This window comes from Drosophila teissieri, chromosome X (assembly GCF_016746235.2).
Source record: "Drosophila teissieri strain GT53w chromosome X, Prin_Dtei_1.1, whole genome shotgun sequence".
Lineage (NCBI taxonomy): Eukaryota > Metazoa > Arthropoda > Insecta > Diptera > Drosophilidae > Drosophila > Drosophila teissieri.
The window spans coordinates 19,864,030-19,878,793 of NC_053034.1; the positions used below are offsets into that span (position 1 = coordinate 19,864,030).

At 45.7% G+C, this 14,764-nt stretch overlaps 2 protein-coding genes across 6 annotated transcripts in view; one reads left to right on the top strand and one right to left on the bottom strand.

Annotated features, from left to right (window-relative positions):
* Positions 1–14,764, bottom strand: part of LOC122625142 (serine-rich adhesin for platelets) — a 39,561-nt gene that overhangs the window by 3,217 nt on the left and 21,580 nt on the right. For 2 of the 5 annotated variants that reach the window (XM_043805065.1, XM_043805064.1), the window contains exons 5-14: positions 13,702–14,234; positions 4,121–4,834; positions 3,735–4,036; positions 3,573–3,647; positions 2,809–3,316; positions 2,650–2,749; positions 2,485–2,583; positions 2,072–2,422; positions 1,050–2,015; positions 59–962 (exon numbers count right to left, since the gene is read on the bottom strand). In XM_043805065.1, coding sequence (XP_043661000.1) covers positions 59–962; positions 1,050–2,015; positions 2,072–2,422; positions 2,485–2,583; positions 2,650–2,749; positions 2,809–3,316; positions 3,573–3,647; positions 3,735–4,036; positions 4,121–4,834; positions 13,702–14,234 — 4,552 coding nt within the window. The remainder of the gene's footprint in view (positions 1–58; positions 963–1,049; positions 2,016–2,071; positions 2,423–2,484; positions 2,584–2,649; positions 2,750–2,808; positions 3,317–3,572; positions 3,648–3,734; positions 4,037–4,120; positions 4,835–13,701; positions 14,235–14,764) is intronic. The other 3 variants (XM_043805067.1, XM_043805068.1, XM_043805066.1) reach the window with 3 other exon arrangements.
* LOC122625145 lies at positions 12,833–13,335 on the top strand. Its single transcript, XM_043805071.1, has 2 exons — positions 12,833–12,991; positions 13,062–13,335. The coding sequence occupies exon 2, from the start codon at positions 13,074–13,076 to the stop codon at positions 13,251–13,253; it is 180 nt and encodes a 59-aa protein (XP_043661006.1). The 5' UTR covers positions 12,833–12,991; positions 13,062–13,073; the 3' UTR covers positions 13,254–13,335.

Consider the following 14,764-nt stretch of genomic DNA (forward strand, 5'->3'; position numbering starts at 1 on the left):
GTCAACGATAAGGAGTAACTTTATTATCGGCTTCCTCATCTCACCGGGGTTTCCTTACCCGTATCGCTTAGCCTGCTGCTAGAGTCGTCGTCCGTTAGCAGAATGGATATGTCCACGCTGCTGCGCTGTTGTTCCTTGGCCAGATTGATACCTACTCCCAAACTGTGGCCAAGGCTGCCAGACGACTGTCCTGAGTCCTTTTCGTCCAAGCTGGCCTTGCGTGTCTGGTGCGATGATCTTGAGCCCAGGAAACCTCCCGTGCTTCGCTTCTTAAAATTGGCACTCAACAACTTGGAGGAAGTCGCCGAGATGGAGGAAGAAATCGCCACAGCCGTTGTTGACGACGATGACGATGAGCTGAACTTGGTGGTGGAACTGGAAGAGGATGAGGCGGATGCCTTGCCGCTGTGAAGCGTCGAACTGCTGGAGGTACTGGCGGTGCTGCTGGCGGATGCCGAGGCAGAGGCGGACGCCTTGGCGTAGTCCAACGACTGAAAGGGAAGAGAGACGGAAGAAACGGGTGTGGGCAGGAGCAGGATTAGAGCCTGGTCGCAAATGCTCTGCACAGCCTTGCGCTGCGCCCGTCGCTGCTGGATGGTGGTGGTGCTGATGGTTGTGGTGATGGTGTTGCTACTACTTGTGCTACTTGTGGTGTGGGTGGTGGTGGTGGTGGTGTTGGTGTTGGAGGAGCTCCCGCTTACCAGAACGCTCTCGCCGGAGTACGTGTCCGAGTTAACGGCGCTCCGCTTGCCATGGGTCTTTCGTCTGAGCTGCGGCATAAAGCGCGAGGTGCGCGTGGTTTCGCGCTCTGTGATCCGCTCGATCTTCGACAGGTTGTGCAGCAGCATGCTCGTCTGATCCTCCTGCGTCTGCTGCTGCGGCTGAGCGGCGCTTATAGCAGCGGTACCGCCGCTTACTTCGGCTAAATCCGGCAGACTGCCGCCCTCAAAGAAGTAGTCGTACTGCAATTGAAAGGTGCGTGGATTGTTAAAAAAGTTTATACGTATATTTATGTATGTTTATATCGTATACAAATTTAGGATCCTTACCTGTGTGACCAAAAGCTCGACGATGCGGCACTGATGCTTCATGTCCTTGACTGCCGTTTCCAGGGTATCGTTCGGCGTTCTGATTATCGATGGCCCGAATATGATGGCAAGGTTCTTGGGCTCCATGCGGTTCACATCGCAGTTGCCACTTACTCGGCACAGATGCCGAATCAAGTGCTTCATTGTCTCGTAGGGATGACGTGGCAACGATTCCACAATCTCGCGCAGCAGAACAATTCTCTCCAAGCCAAACTTCTTGTCCGCCTCAATGAAGTTGATGTAGTAACTTGCCGGCATCAAGGCATCGGGCAGACTGCGGATAAACAACTTGAGCAGACTGCTCACCACATTCACATCCTCCCAGCGGTCATCGCTAGCACAACTCTCGAACTGAAAGTCTTTGGTGTTGACCAGTTCGGACAGCTCCGATATGGCGGCCTTGTTTCCGGGTATGCGATAGATGCCAACCACGCCCAGACCCTTCGTCTCCACAATGTTCGTGCACACCTCTACCAGATGCGGTACATAGGCATTGACCTTTGACATGGGGCAGCTGCGCAGGGGAACGCCAATGGAGCCAATCTGCTTGGCTGCACAGGCGGATGGCGAGGCCAAGTCGTGATGCGACACTCCGCCGCTGCCACTGCCGCCACGGCGGAAGAGCAAATCCTTCCAGTTCTTCGATTTGGGCGAACCCAAATCCTTATCAGGTATATGCTTGTGCGAAGAGGATTTCCTTGCCTTCATCACCGGCGAGATGGAGTCGCTGGTGGCAGCAACAATAGCCGCAGCTGCTGGTAGCGCGGAAACATGGTGACTGCCACTGGCGTCTGCAATGCCACCCGAATGGGAGCTCAAGGGTGAGCTGTCGGCTGCACTCGCTGCACCTTGGACATCATCCAGATAGCTGGCGCTGGCCACTGTTTTCTGCGGTTCTGCCAACTGCTTGCCTTGTGGCTGGTGCTCCTGTTGAGAAGTATGTAAGTGGATGTTTTTCGGCTTACGTGCACCTGAACACTTACATTATCATCGTAGTTGAGGCTGTCCTTCCACTGCAGTAGTCCAAACAGACGCTTCATCTCGTTGCTGCTCTTCGTCTTGAATAGGATCTCCGTGTAAGGACCGCTGCTGCAGGTGGACGAGGAGGTGGATGCGGTCAGGGCCGATGCTGAGTTAGCAGTGGGTTCATTCGCACTGCTGCTGCCCGACGAGGTTAGCAGCTTGTCGTGACCCTCGTCCAGGTTTAACTCGTTGCCCAAGGAGGCCAAATGCGCTCCACTGGGCGATGGCTTCGACTGCATTCGGATCAAGTATTTCTTCTTATCCATCGACTCGTCGAAGAACTTAAAGTTTCTAATATCAAGTTCTATCACCTAAGGTGAGAAGACGGTCATTAGTTAACGAGGCCTAGGTTATTCATATAGAATGCTCTTACATTGTGCTCCGATTTGGCATGGCGGCCTGAGTAGATTCGCAGCAGATCTCCCTTGATCTCCAGCTTCACCTGACGCCATGATCGGTATTCGGACATGCGCTGAAAATGGAATGAATGTTACAGTATGCTTGATGTGGCTGCCTTGCAAGAAGGAGGACCACTCACTTTTCCGTTGATGCAAGAGGACTTGATCTCGATTTCCGTCTCAAAGGCCTCCAGTTCGTTTGGCACGTACTTGCCATTCAACTCGGCATCAATGTGGATGCTATTGAATATAGGAAAACGGTTTTATTTATTTATGGGCAATATGATACACTGACAAACCTGCTTCGCATGTCGCTGCTCATAGAGGCCCTCCTACTCCCGTGGGCCGACAGACGCACATCCTCTAGGCCGTTCGGCGTCTCAATGAACTCGTGGCCACCACCCGTGCCTCCAATCACATCGTAGGTGGGATCCGGATGCTCCTCCACCAGGGACTTCGTCTTTTGCGGCTCCACGACTGCAGCCACCGGAATGGGGATCGAAATGGGCAGGGGTGCAGGTGCTGGAGCTGGAGCTGCAACTGCAGCTGGAGCGGACGAGGGCGTGGGCGTGGGTCCAGGTGCAGATGCAGATGAAGGTGCCGTTGCGGATGCTGATCCTGATGCCCCTGTTGCCGCGGCATCTCCGCCGGCGGCAGCCTCCGCATTGAAGTCGGTCTCATTGTTGGTTGCCCGCAGGTAGGAGATCCTACGCATTGGTTTGCCCTCGTCGAAGGAGCTGGAGGATAATGGTTTGTAGCGCCGCACAACGTGGCCGCTTCCCGCCGCACTGTCCACAATGGCTGCCGCTGTAAAATAAATGGCTTTTATTATCCATTAGTTTAATAAAATATTTAAGACTACCAATTGGATAAAATACTCTAATTGACTAAAATTCTTAATCAAAGCTGCCACACTTAGCAGGAAATTTACTTTTAATTACGTTTTGGTAACTCGGTGAACATTAAGTTCAAGTTCGCTTTCTGCCCGAAGTACATGGGGATCAGATATACAGATATAGCAAAGGAACAATAAGCAAACTAGACAGGGCAACCAAAAACCTACCACTGCTCTCGGCAATGTCCGCCAAGGTGGCAACGGAGGAACCCGCGGACGGCTTATCCGGCTGCGCCACAAACTCTGCACCAAATATGAAAACACGTTTGTGGTTAGGTATCTTAGTAGATGGAAGGGGGGAATGGGGAATAGATGCGTGGCTATACTCACTGCTGGAGCCCACTGGCACCGGATCGATGGTGGCGTTCGCCAGTGTCGCCTTGTGCAGCTCCATCCGGCTGCTCGTCTGCCCATCCACCGTCGTCGTCGTTGTCGTTTGCTGCTGCGTCTGATGGTACTTGGCCAGCGGATGCTGCTGCAGGGACTCGTACAGCACACTTTGCTTCTTCACCGTCGTGGTGGCCGTAGTGCTCGACGTGCTGGCGGAGGACTCCAGGGCGCTGGTGTTGATCGACAGCGGCTTGAACGGATCGAATCCCTTGGACATGTGTGACACCAGCTTGCGCTCAAAGCTGCGGATAAACGGGAACCCAAATTAATGAAATATTTACGCATTGGGTATATTTACAGTCACTGGCATGGGGCTTGGTACTTACACCTTATTGGTGACTCCCGTCTCCTGCAATGTCTCGAAATAGTCCAGATCCTTGGCGTACTTGGCATTGTTGTTGATCATCACCTGGCGATGTTGCGTCTGCTGGAGCTGCTGATGTTGCTGTTGGTGGTAGTGGTGGTGTTGCTGCTGCTGCTGATGTTGCTGCTGCTGCTGCTGGTGGTGGTGGCACACACTGCCGGGAGCCGTGGAAGACCGCTGCACCAGCTTACCACCGGAGTGGTACATGTCGTAGCCAAGGACATGGTGTTGCTGCTGTTGCTGCTGCTGCTGCTTGAGCATCACTTGATGGCGACTGCGCGGCGGAGGCACCACCACTTGGACACCACCGGGCGGCGTGTGCGAGGGAAAGAAGTGCTGCTGGTGCTGCTGCAGGTGTTGCTGCTGTGCCGGCGATGAGGATTGCGCCTGGTTGCCGTTGATCGAGGAGGCGGAGGTCATGGAGGCGGGCACCGGCGACTTAAGGAACTCCTCCTTCTGCTTGATGGACTCGCGCAGTCGGATCATCAGGTCGCTGTTCTCACTGCCCCCCGAAAGGGATCCCGACCCAGATCCGGCTGCTGAGCTCGGACCCGCGCCAACTGCATACAACGCCTGGTTGTGGCTCGTCGCGGACTTGGGCTGGCGGGCGGTGGGTGTGGGCGTGGTCGTTGCCGAGCTGGCCGATAATACTGTTAGATTTGGCGGCTGATTAGCACTGCAACAACAAAGAATCATAATTGATAACATTAAAATGTGTTCGACTAGAATCGAGAACTTAAAACACATATCTCTTATTTCCACAAAGAAAAGGCATTTGATTTCGCTACTAAGTCCCCCCGAGCATATTCATCATTCATAAACCACCTTAATTGTGTCATTTGGTAAACACAAAAAAACGCAACACGAAAACCTTAAATTTATTTTATTTAAGCCACGGTACTGAACTTTGTTTCCACAATTTACACCGCCGAACGCCACATAAAACACCGAAATCAACAGTCTGATTTTCTATTTGCCTTTCAATAAGCGATAACCGAGCTGAAGTGCTTCTGTTGGCGGATCTAGACATTTTTTGCGGCCCCTTAATTTTTTCGCACCACAACAAAAATATTTGTCAATTGAATCAGCGGCTGATGGGCAGACGCAGACGCAGTAGCTCCAAATTGGCAATCGGCCAAAAGCAGTGCGCTCCAAGTGGGCTGCCCACTTTTTGATGGCACGTGCCACCATCAGTTTGTCAGTCGCTCAATGCGTTTGAGTTTGGCTCCGATTCGCTGTCGTCACACGGTGCGCATGCGTAATATTCCCACTACCGTAGGCCGATCACGATCGACGACATATAGCCGAATTCCATTCCCTATTTTGTGAGAAACACATTCAAAGCGTAATATTCTTATTTCTCAACCAATCAATCGCTTTATTGCGATTCAATGGAACTTATGTTTGCTTCCGTTTCAGTAAAAAATGAATAAATGTAGTTCTTAAAACCACTAAAGACGTGGGCCCCTTTACTTAAATCATCTTTTAATTTAGTGAAATTATGCACAGTATTCACCTTTTGTTCCCATTTTCACCCTCTTAAACAGTTTGCACATTTCAGTTTAATGCACTTCCTTTGCTGGCGATACAATTCATAACTGTCATTGCTAGACACAAAGTTTTGTGTGAAAATCATGAATCTCTGTTTTATTATCACCCAACCATGACACACACAGGTTGGCTGAGGGGGAAATTCGGAAGCCAAACAATGCGTTTTACACATTCATACGCCCCCAGTGGGGAAAGAGTTTTTCTTTTTCCGACTTGCGCAACCGCTAATGACCACATAATACAAAAGATTCGCAACTTAAATAGCACGGTTTAAATTGCTCAAAGCCCAAAAACATAAATGTTGTAGAGTCGATATTTAAGCCATCATTCATGGACCTTTGGGTTTTCAAATTAATTAACCTGCTCTGCGCACACAGAATATCTCCCACGAAGGTCAACCTTTTCATATTAAGTTTCTGCGAATTGTGTAACATGAAAAATCCAGGAAAAACATTCTGAGAATTAACACGTTCATGAAAAATGTAACAAACTTCAGCATGCAATCAAACCCACGCGTTTATCAAATGTTTTGCATTTTCCACTGACATCCCTAATTGACATGAATGTCAAGTAGATACACATAAGTTCACGGCTAAAAGCCTTTTGTGATATGTGAAAATGTGAAAATGTCAAATTGTGGACCGGTTTTGGGCATTTTTCTTTGTCCGCTGTATGTTTTGTTTTTCTTGTTGCTTTTCCGCCACCACCACCGCTACAGTGGGCACTCCGTAAGCCAACGGCCACGGCCACAGCCACAGGCGGGCAAACAAAACAAATTAGATTTGAGCCATAGTTTAAGTGGCTGAGAGCAGCACGAATAATTAAGTTCCATGTGGCGCACGAAGAAGGAGCATTTGCGTATCGAGTTTTAGTTTCTCGCTTGTGGTGGCACTACCAATGGCAAATTAGGTTAACTATGCCTCCACTCCCTGGCCCCCGCATCCCGCATCCCGCGTCCTGCATCCTGCACACTACATCCTACATCCTGCATCCCGCGCTCGCAACCTCCGCCTCTTCAGATTGTCAAATGAAAGTTCAAAGCTAAAAATAGTATGGTAAATGGCAGTGTGTGTGCGCCAGGATGGTTAATTCAATTCGCTTTTAAAAGCCCTTCCCACACTCGAGGCTCAAAAGCCCGTCAGACTGTCAAGGTCAAAAGGTAATGAATAGATGGCCCCAACCCCACTCCTTCTATATCCCTGGATCATATTTCACAGGTCGCAGAATAAAGGAAACACACACACATTCGCACCATGTTTCTATTGCCTAGCTATCAGCGCACAGTGGGCTAAGTTGGATCGATTCTTGTCGAAAAATTACGTTCTTCTCCTAAAAGAAGTTTTTGAGTCTTGGTTATATTAAATTTATAATAATTAATTTGGGAGGGTAGTTCCGCAAAAGAAAGAAAGCAACAACTGTTTCTTGCCTGTTGCATGTTAGCATTTTAAACGTTTACCTATCTAAGCGAGAAGCAAGTTCCTTTTTATATAAGCAAAATGCAATATTTTAACACTCACTTTTAACACAGTGTGAGTTGAGCCCACTGTGCGCCGACACAACAGGTAGCAAAAAAAAAACTTTGGATCAGGATCTCGAGCTCGTGTGCTTAGCAAATATATGTGTGATTATTGGCGCGCATTTTTCGGGATTATTATCTATGCATAAGCTCAATACAACAAATTCGATAGGTTGTGCACCGAGCAAAAATTCTAATTCTTCCCAAAATCTATATTGCCAATAGGGAGAGATACTTTAAGTCAAATGCATATAAAATTAAGCTTTAATAGAGAACGCTAGAGTCGACTATTGGATACCCATTGCTAATTATTACTAATTACTATGCAATGTAGTGTTTAGTGTGCAGTATGCAGACGGCTCTCTCCAATGCTCTTTCATTTACTTTAAACAGGTTTCTTATGGTCAGAGTTAAACAATTGTTGGTACGTATATGAGCATTATTAAGCTAAAACAGTGACATTTACAAATCTAATAATACTTTAAGAAACAGGTAGGCTCGCTGCGTAGGCATCTCTAGCTCTTAAAGTTACCGACATCTCGACACTCATACGGACGGACAGACGGACGGACGGACGGGCAGAAAGGCTAAGCGAGTGATCATGAGCAAGAAACTCCTTCTTTTAGCTGTAATATACTCTACAAAGAATCTATTAAGACCTGTTTCTCCAGGAGTAACGGGTGTACAAATTTATTTCGGTGCCTGAGTGCGTAATGCAGAAAAGCTGTTATACAAGTTAGGCTCGCATTCAATTCAGTTCGATTCGATTCAATTCGATTCGATACATGGCACCTCACACCCACACCCAAACCCAAAAGCCCTTATCACGCCACATGCACACACATAGTATACCCCATAATGGTGCATATCGATAAGGGGCGGCCAGCGAATTAGCAGTATCTGTATCTATAGGGGGCATGAACACACATAGATACATATACACATATGCATGCATATATCTATAAGCTCTCTCCCCTTCGGTGTGCGGAATTTCGCGGTTTTATTGTCTGCACTGTGGGCATATTTCGTATTATTTTCAGTTGCCTGATTTGCGTTCTGCCAACTCTTGCGACTCTTTGCAATTAACAAGTCGTAAATAAAAAATTGTTGACATATTTGATAAGCAACAGAAGCCGCAGGGAGCAGCAGCGGGAGCGGGATAGATAAGGAAAGAGAGGGAGAGAGCCCGCCGGCGCACATGCAAAAACACACCCACAACACACTCTGCTTTTCGCGCAGTGTTTAATTTCCGCAAGTTCCACAATTTTCCCCTCTTTCCCCCAAACAAAAATTGTTTAGAAATTCAAGTCGTTAAATATTGTCAATTTCCTTGTCGAGTAGTTTATTTCCAGGGTTTTTTTCTTGCACAATTGAAGAGGTTTGTCTGCTTTTAAGACCCTTGTTGAAAAAGTTTCACTTTGGAGTTATTCTCATTACAAAGCTGCTATTGCTATGTAAATGTAAATAACTTATTTACTTGTTAGGAGTTCAGAAATGTTTGGCAGACTATGCATTTCCCCCAAGCAATTTCTAAACCGATTTTCGCACAGAACGAGTGCTTCTTGAACCGATCTGAAACACTTCCTTGCTGTGATAACTGGGGTTTCAGTTTACCCTTTCCAAGGGCGGGCTTAGCACCGTTACACGAGGCACGTTCATGGTGGTCTTTGTTTGTAATTGTTTCCATTGAAAACACTTGAACTCTTGATCTAATGTACATTCTTTTTTTCGGCAAATTATGCTTTCTTGTTGGGTTTCTCGATTGTTTGGGTTTTACTCCATTATCACATTATCAGTATCACAAACAAAAAATTGGAATTGAAAACACAACTTAGTGGTAGAGAAATGGCAAATTAACCTGTTTTCGTTATTGGGATCGATCTCGAATCGTATCATTTTCATGTGTATGAGCATCGGCTTTTTCTCGCCCTGATAAGGTAGCGCATACATTTTGCTGGCAGTGTACGGCAGCCGGAGCTCTCGAAATATGCTAGTAAGTGAATTAAAATTACAAAACTTCGTTTGCCGCGTATCACAATATCTGAAATCTGCGCGAACCGCTCGCCATCGTCAACTAAACTAAAGTACTACGCCAAGTCCCTGCGACTAAACTAAAATAAATAAAAAAGAAGGCACAACAAAACCCAGCAAAAATTGGCTTTGTATGCATGTATGAAATTTGTATTAAAGAGCGGCGGAGGCTCAGCAATTGAAAGAGACCCATTGAGTGGGCAGTGACCGAATGGCGAACGACCCACCGACCGATGCTCTCCTCTCACATGATTTCCTTTTTTATTATTTCAGTACAGTGATCCCTCTGAAAGAGAACGGCAATGTTTCATACACTCAACTTGTATTCCCACAGATGCCCGTAATAGATCGTAACGCCATAGGAAAGTTGTCAAAGTTGAACAATGAGTACAAATTATACAAGAATTATAAGTATAAAAAAAACTACCAAATTATTGATAAAATCAATAACTTATACCACACAATTAACATGGATTTCCCCCATTAGAGCCTAAAGCCAGCGTCCACTGTACTTTGTAACCAATAAATAGATAAACAAACAGAAAAGAAGCGAGGGGCGGCAAGTGGGCGCAGGGAGCTGCCCACAGTTTGCACAGGATCGGCGAAAGGGAGAGAGTGGGAATCACTATATCACTATCAGTCACCGACTGACCAAATATATACCCCATGCTCTGCCGCCTAACCGCCCAACCACCCCCCTCTCCCTGGCCAGCGGGCAACCTTGTCTTGCTTATTTATTTACCGAGTGGGCGGATGGGCAGGGGGGAGCGGCAGGGGGAAGTCCACCCAACCGCAGGGCGTATACGTAATTGTCAAAGCAAAGTAGTTAAATTTGTACAGTGCACAGTGGGACCAAGCCTTGCATAAATTGTAGAATATTCCAAGCAAGAATAACAATAATTGGACAGAACTCCAGTTGGCCGACAAAACAGCACCCACTGTGCACGCAATGAGTTTTGCATTTCCGATGACATATTTTCACCAGCCATCAATCAATCGGGCGATCAATCAATCAATCAATTGAGGCGAATTTCATATGCAAACAAAAGAAAGTACACACACATGTACACATGTACACATGTACACATGTATACCCCGTACACAAAGAGGCAATATTTTCTTGTAGTGCAAATTACTTCAGTGGCATGTTCGGAATCGGAATCGGAATGCCTGGAGTAGTCAATAATTTACATAAAGCCTCCTGCCGGGCGGCCAGATCAACTCAAACCCAATCGGAGTGGTCTCAGTTTCCATCTCCATCTCGATCTCGAAAAGATAAATCCCTCATCCGCTCGGGAGAAACAGAAGGGAAAGAGGGCGAAAGGCGAAACGAGGAGACGACTTGAAGTTTGCGGGAATTGAAGGCATTATTTGCTACCCATTCTTTGCTGGCATACAAAATTCAATTAAATTTATCGTAATCATTTAACAATGGAGCAAATATTCGCTTTGCAGCTCAACAAATTTATTGTTATTGTTATTGTTGCGAGGTGTCCGCTTACACTCGTTGTGTGTGCATAAAGTTATGCGGTTACTTATTTATTTTTCCCTCATCTTTTCCCCCCGATTAGTCAATGGGTAGTGGTTACTGTGCAGTAATAATAATTGATTTATTTATTCATATTCATGTGCAGCAACGCTGCGTATACGCAATGCGCGACTGCAGCGGGTGTTGAAAAATGTCTGCTATTGCGTTTTGAATATTAATATAGTTTTGAATTATTTATGCGGTGGCAGAAATTGGCGCGTTAAAGTTTTTAGCAAAGTTTAACCTTCAATTAAAACGGCCCCCCGAGTACATAAAAGTTATATTAATATCTAAGCACTAAACCCATCTATATTTAAACCAAGATATGTGTTTGACGTGGAAAAAGAACTTTCAATCGGGAGAATCGAAAGAAATAAGTATAATTAATTGGAACATTCAGGTGTTCAATTTGTTGTGGTAATCCATGTTTGTGGCGGATGAAACGCAATCAATAATCAATTAATTTCCAAAGTTATCTCACATTTGAAAGACTCGTCTGTGGCGATGTTCATTTCCAGTTAGTCAATAGACGTGTGTATCTCTTCTAATTGACAGCTCTCTAAATGTTCGCCTAAGTTTGCCCCAACCAACTCACGTAATTTGAAAATTGCACATGCAGCCAGGTGAAGACGTGACAAACTTTCCGAAAAGAATACGAGAAAGTGTAAACAAAGAAAGATAGCGAAGGGTACACAATAAGTCATTGGATCTTTTCGTACCACAAAATCTAATTTAACTAATTGCTTTTCCTTTTGGTCTAAACTTTCCCATCGGCAGACCACTTTAGAGATAACTATCTCAAAAATATGGCACGAAAATCAATAAATAATTAACATAAGCATTAACAGAAATAGAAAAAAAAGGGATAAAACCGTTTGATATTTTGTAAAATCGACCCTTTGGAAAGGTCGGCCTTATCTATAGTACATATAAGTACGTTGTATCCCGCTGACGTCACTTGAACTTTTTATAGAATACGAAATAATAAATAATTTTTGCACATCCCCAAACGGACGGACGGACAGACGAACAGACAGACAGCGGGAAATATATGGAAAATAAATTTCATTCAGAACAGACAGACGCAAAACAATGACAAATATGCATGGAAAGACAGCGCGAGTCGGGCGATGAATGAAATGAGACTGAAATGAGGAATGTACGAAATGGGAACGCCAGATGAAGGAGCACTGGAGTGGGTTCCGTCCGCGGGGATGAAAATCACCGATGAAATCACCGAGCGGCCCCGGCGCAGCCACAATGGCGACCAATATTGGGCTGCCGACTCTATATGTCTATATGGCTATATGGCTATACGGTCATATGGTCTACACGGTCCAAGGATGGCAAATGTGGCGAGTCATCTGTGTTCCCCTAAACAGTACAGCTATCTATAAATCTATAACTAAGAACAATATCAAAGCCCGGAATTTGCAATTGGTAGTTTGTAAATAACAGTAATGTCTCAAAAATCGACCACAATGTCAGAGATCAGATGAAAATTCCAACGGGCAATAGATATAAATATATCTACTAGGGAATAGCCTCGAGGGGAATAAAACCTTTCGCACAGAGTTCGTTTACAATTGTTCTTAATTATGCACATTGTGCGCCGCCAGTTGCTGTTCATTATGCGGTTAGTTATTGTCATTTAGTTCATCGCCATTCAGCGCAATTTTCATCTCTCATTTGCCTCTTTTATTGGCAGCCTTTCCGCCCCCTGATCGCCTGGCATTTCTCGTTTCTCGTTTCCAATTTCAAATATTAAGTTTTCACTTATTTTTTCGTTGGTTTTTTGTTGGCAATGAAAGTGAAATAATGTGCAATATGCATGCATGTACATATATGCATCACTGTGCTTTCAAAGACAGCAGAGACGACTGACCGCCTCTCAACTTTTGCCACCATAAATCACAACGGATCGCCACTGCACAGTGGAGCCAGCAGCATTTGAACGTAATTGCAATTAATGGGTATATAAAGAAAATAAACATATTACTTGTAACCCGAAAACCCATCAAGTTACCCAGAATTTGCTGTCAGACTCCCCTGACCCATTTGGGACCCAGTTGACCTGGTGATTTCAGTGTTTCCGCATTGAGCCAACCGACCAGTTCTGTTTCAGTTTTTTGGAGAGCACACACATCTGAATTTTTGTTTCGAAAAAAGTCTATATAGTTATCGTTCCCGTTGATTCGAACAATCAGGTAAGCTGTTGGGCAGCTGGCCAGCTATCGAAATCCCCCTCTACATTCACAACTCACAATTCATGGACAGTTTTCTGGCGCTATGGTGGAGAAAACCAAAACACTTCAGCTGCTGCGAATGGCTCGCTCCGTCTTGACGATCATCTATAACGACCACTTCTGCTGGACCTTCATAAAGAGCTATGGACTCTTCTCCCTGGCGATCCCGCTGGCCAAGTACTTCGATGGCTTCCAAGTACTGCCTTCCAATGGTGTTGTGTAGTTTTTCTTTTTGCGAGCGGATTTGTGCAAAGTGTACGTAAATTAAATGTTTATTGATCAAGGCAAACGATGATACCGTAAAACATTGTCTGGTCTTTGATGAGTCTGGTTTTTTGGTCCTGATGAGTCTTGGCCTCATAATATATTCAAAGTGTTGGTTTGCCTTTTAGCAATGTAATTAGGCAACTAACTGGTTCGTCTATCGGTTTAACCTACGTTAACCCCACCAACGTTAAAAGTACGTGTGTTGAATTCAAAAACAGCAAATTGGCGGAAAGGTGATAGATTTTGTTTATAGATCTGAATGCGTTGTAAATACGTGGGCTTTATTTCTGCTCTTCGAAATCCCCAAATCCGAAAATCCGCTGTAATTGCCATCATGTGTGACGTCAATTGCCGCTCGCCGCTTGCCGTTCGCCAAGGTGAGCTCATTTATTTTGTTGACTTACCGCATAAACTGGTGATGCTGTTGCTGCTGCTGGTACAGATGTTGCTGTTGCTGCTGCTGCTGCTGTTGTTGTTGCTGCTGATGCTGCCGCAGTCCATGTGCCATGTCCCCGAAATCGATGCTGCTGCTGCCGCCAGTCAGCGCTGGGTGACGATGTTGCTGCTGCTGCTGCTGCTGCTGCTGTGGGTAGAACGGCTGACTCAGGATGGTGATGCCTCCGCTGGCCGTGCTGGTGATGCTGCCCGATCGACTGCCTCCGTGCAGGGATGGTGCATGATGGGGGTTGGGGTGCGAGTGCGATTGCGATTGCGGCGATCCTGCCGGCGATGATGTGGTCACGGCTGCAACAGCGGGATATGAGATCAACTGTTGCTGCTGCTGATGCTGATGCGGTGGTGCTGCAACTGCTGCTGCTGCTGCTGCTGCTGCCGCTGGAAATGTGGTCTTGTGGGAGCCGTTGGCCAGCAGCGAGGGCGAGTGCGTCGACATGGTCAGGCGATTCGACTCCGGCGTGTGGGCAATGCTCGTATAGTGCTGTAAAAAGACGGGGAAAACAAGTTAGAGATGATAATACAACACAACGTATTAGTCAGTGGGTGTATTTCAATAGTAGTCACACTCTTAATTAGTAGTTTCATACATATGTATGTATATATGTTCATATATATGTACGTATATATGTACGTACAAATGTATCTCAAGCAAGCTATAATTTATCCAATTAATAATTTAAGTGCGGACTTTGGTCACTGGTATTAGGTTCTTGTAATTTTTAAACGCATTATTATTACTGCAAAGTGGAGCACCATTTACTCACATAACTCGCTGGTCAATGGAAAATGTATTGGCTTTACGAAAACCCATCGTTTATGTATTGTTTTTCGCCAAAGTTGCTACAAACTGAACTGCCTAACAAAGCGGTTTGTTCGTTACACGATATTCAATAAATAAGGGCTCGATTCCATCTCAATTTAACTATTCCGAATAAAGTGAATATTGCTCATGCAGATACCAAATAATCATAAATCATAAATCATAAATTTATAATTGTTATAAGTTGCACA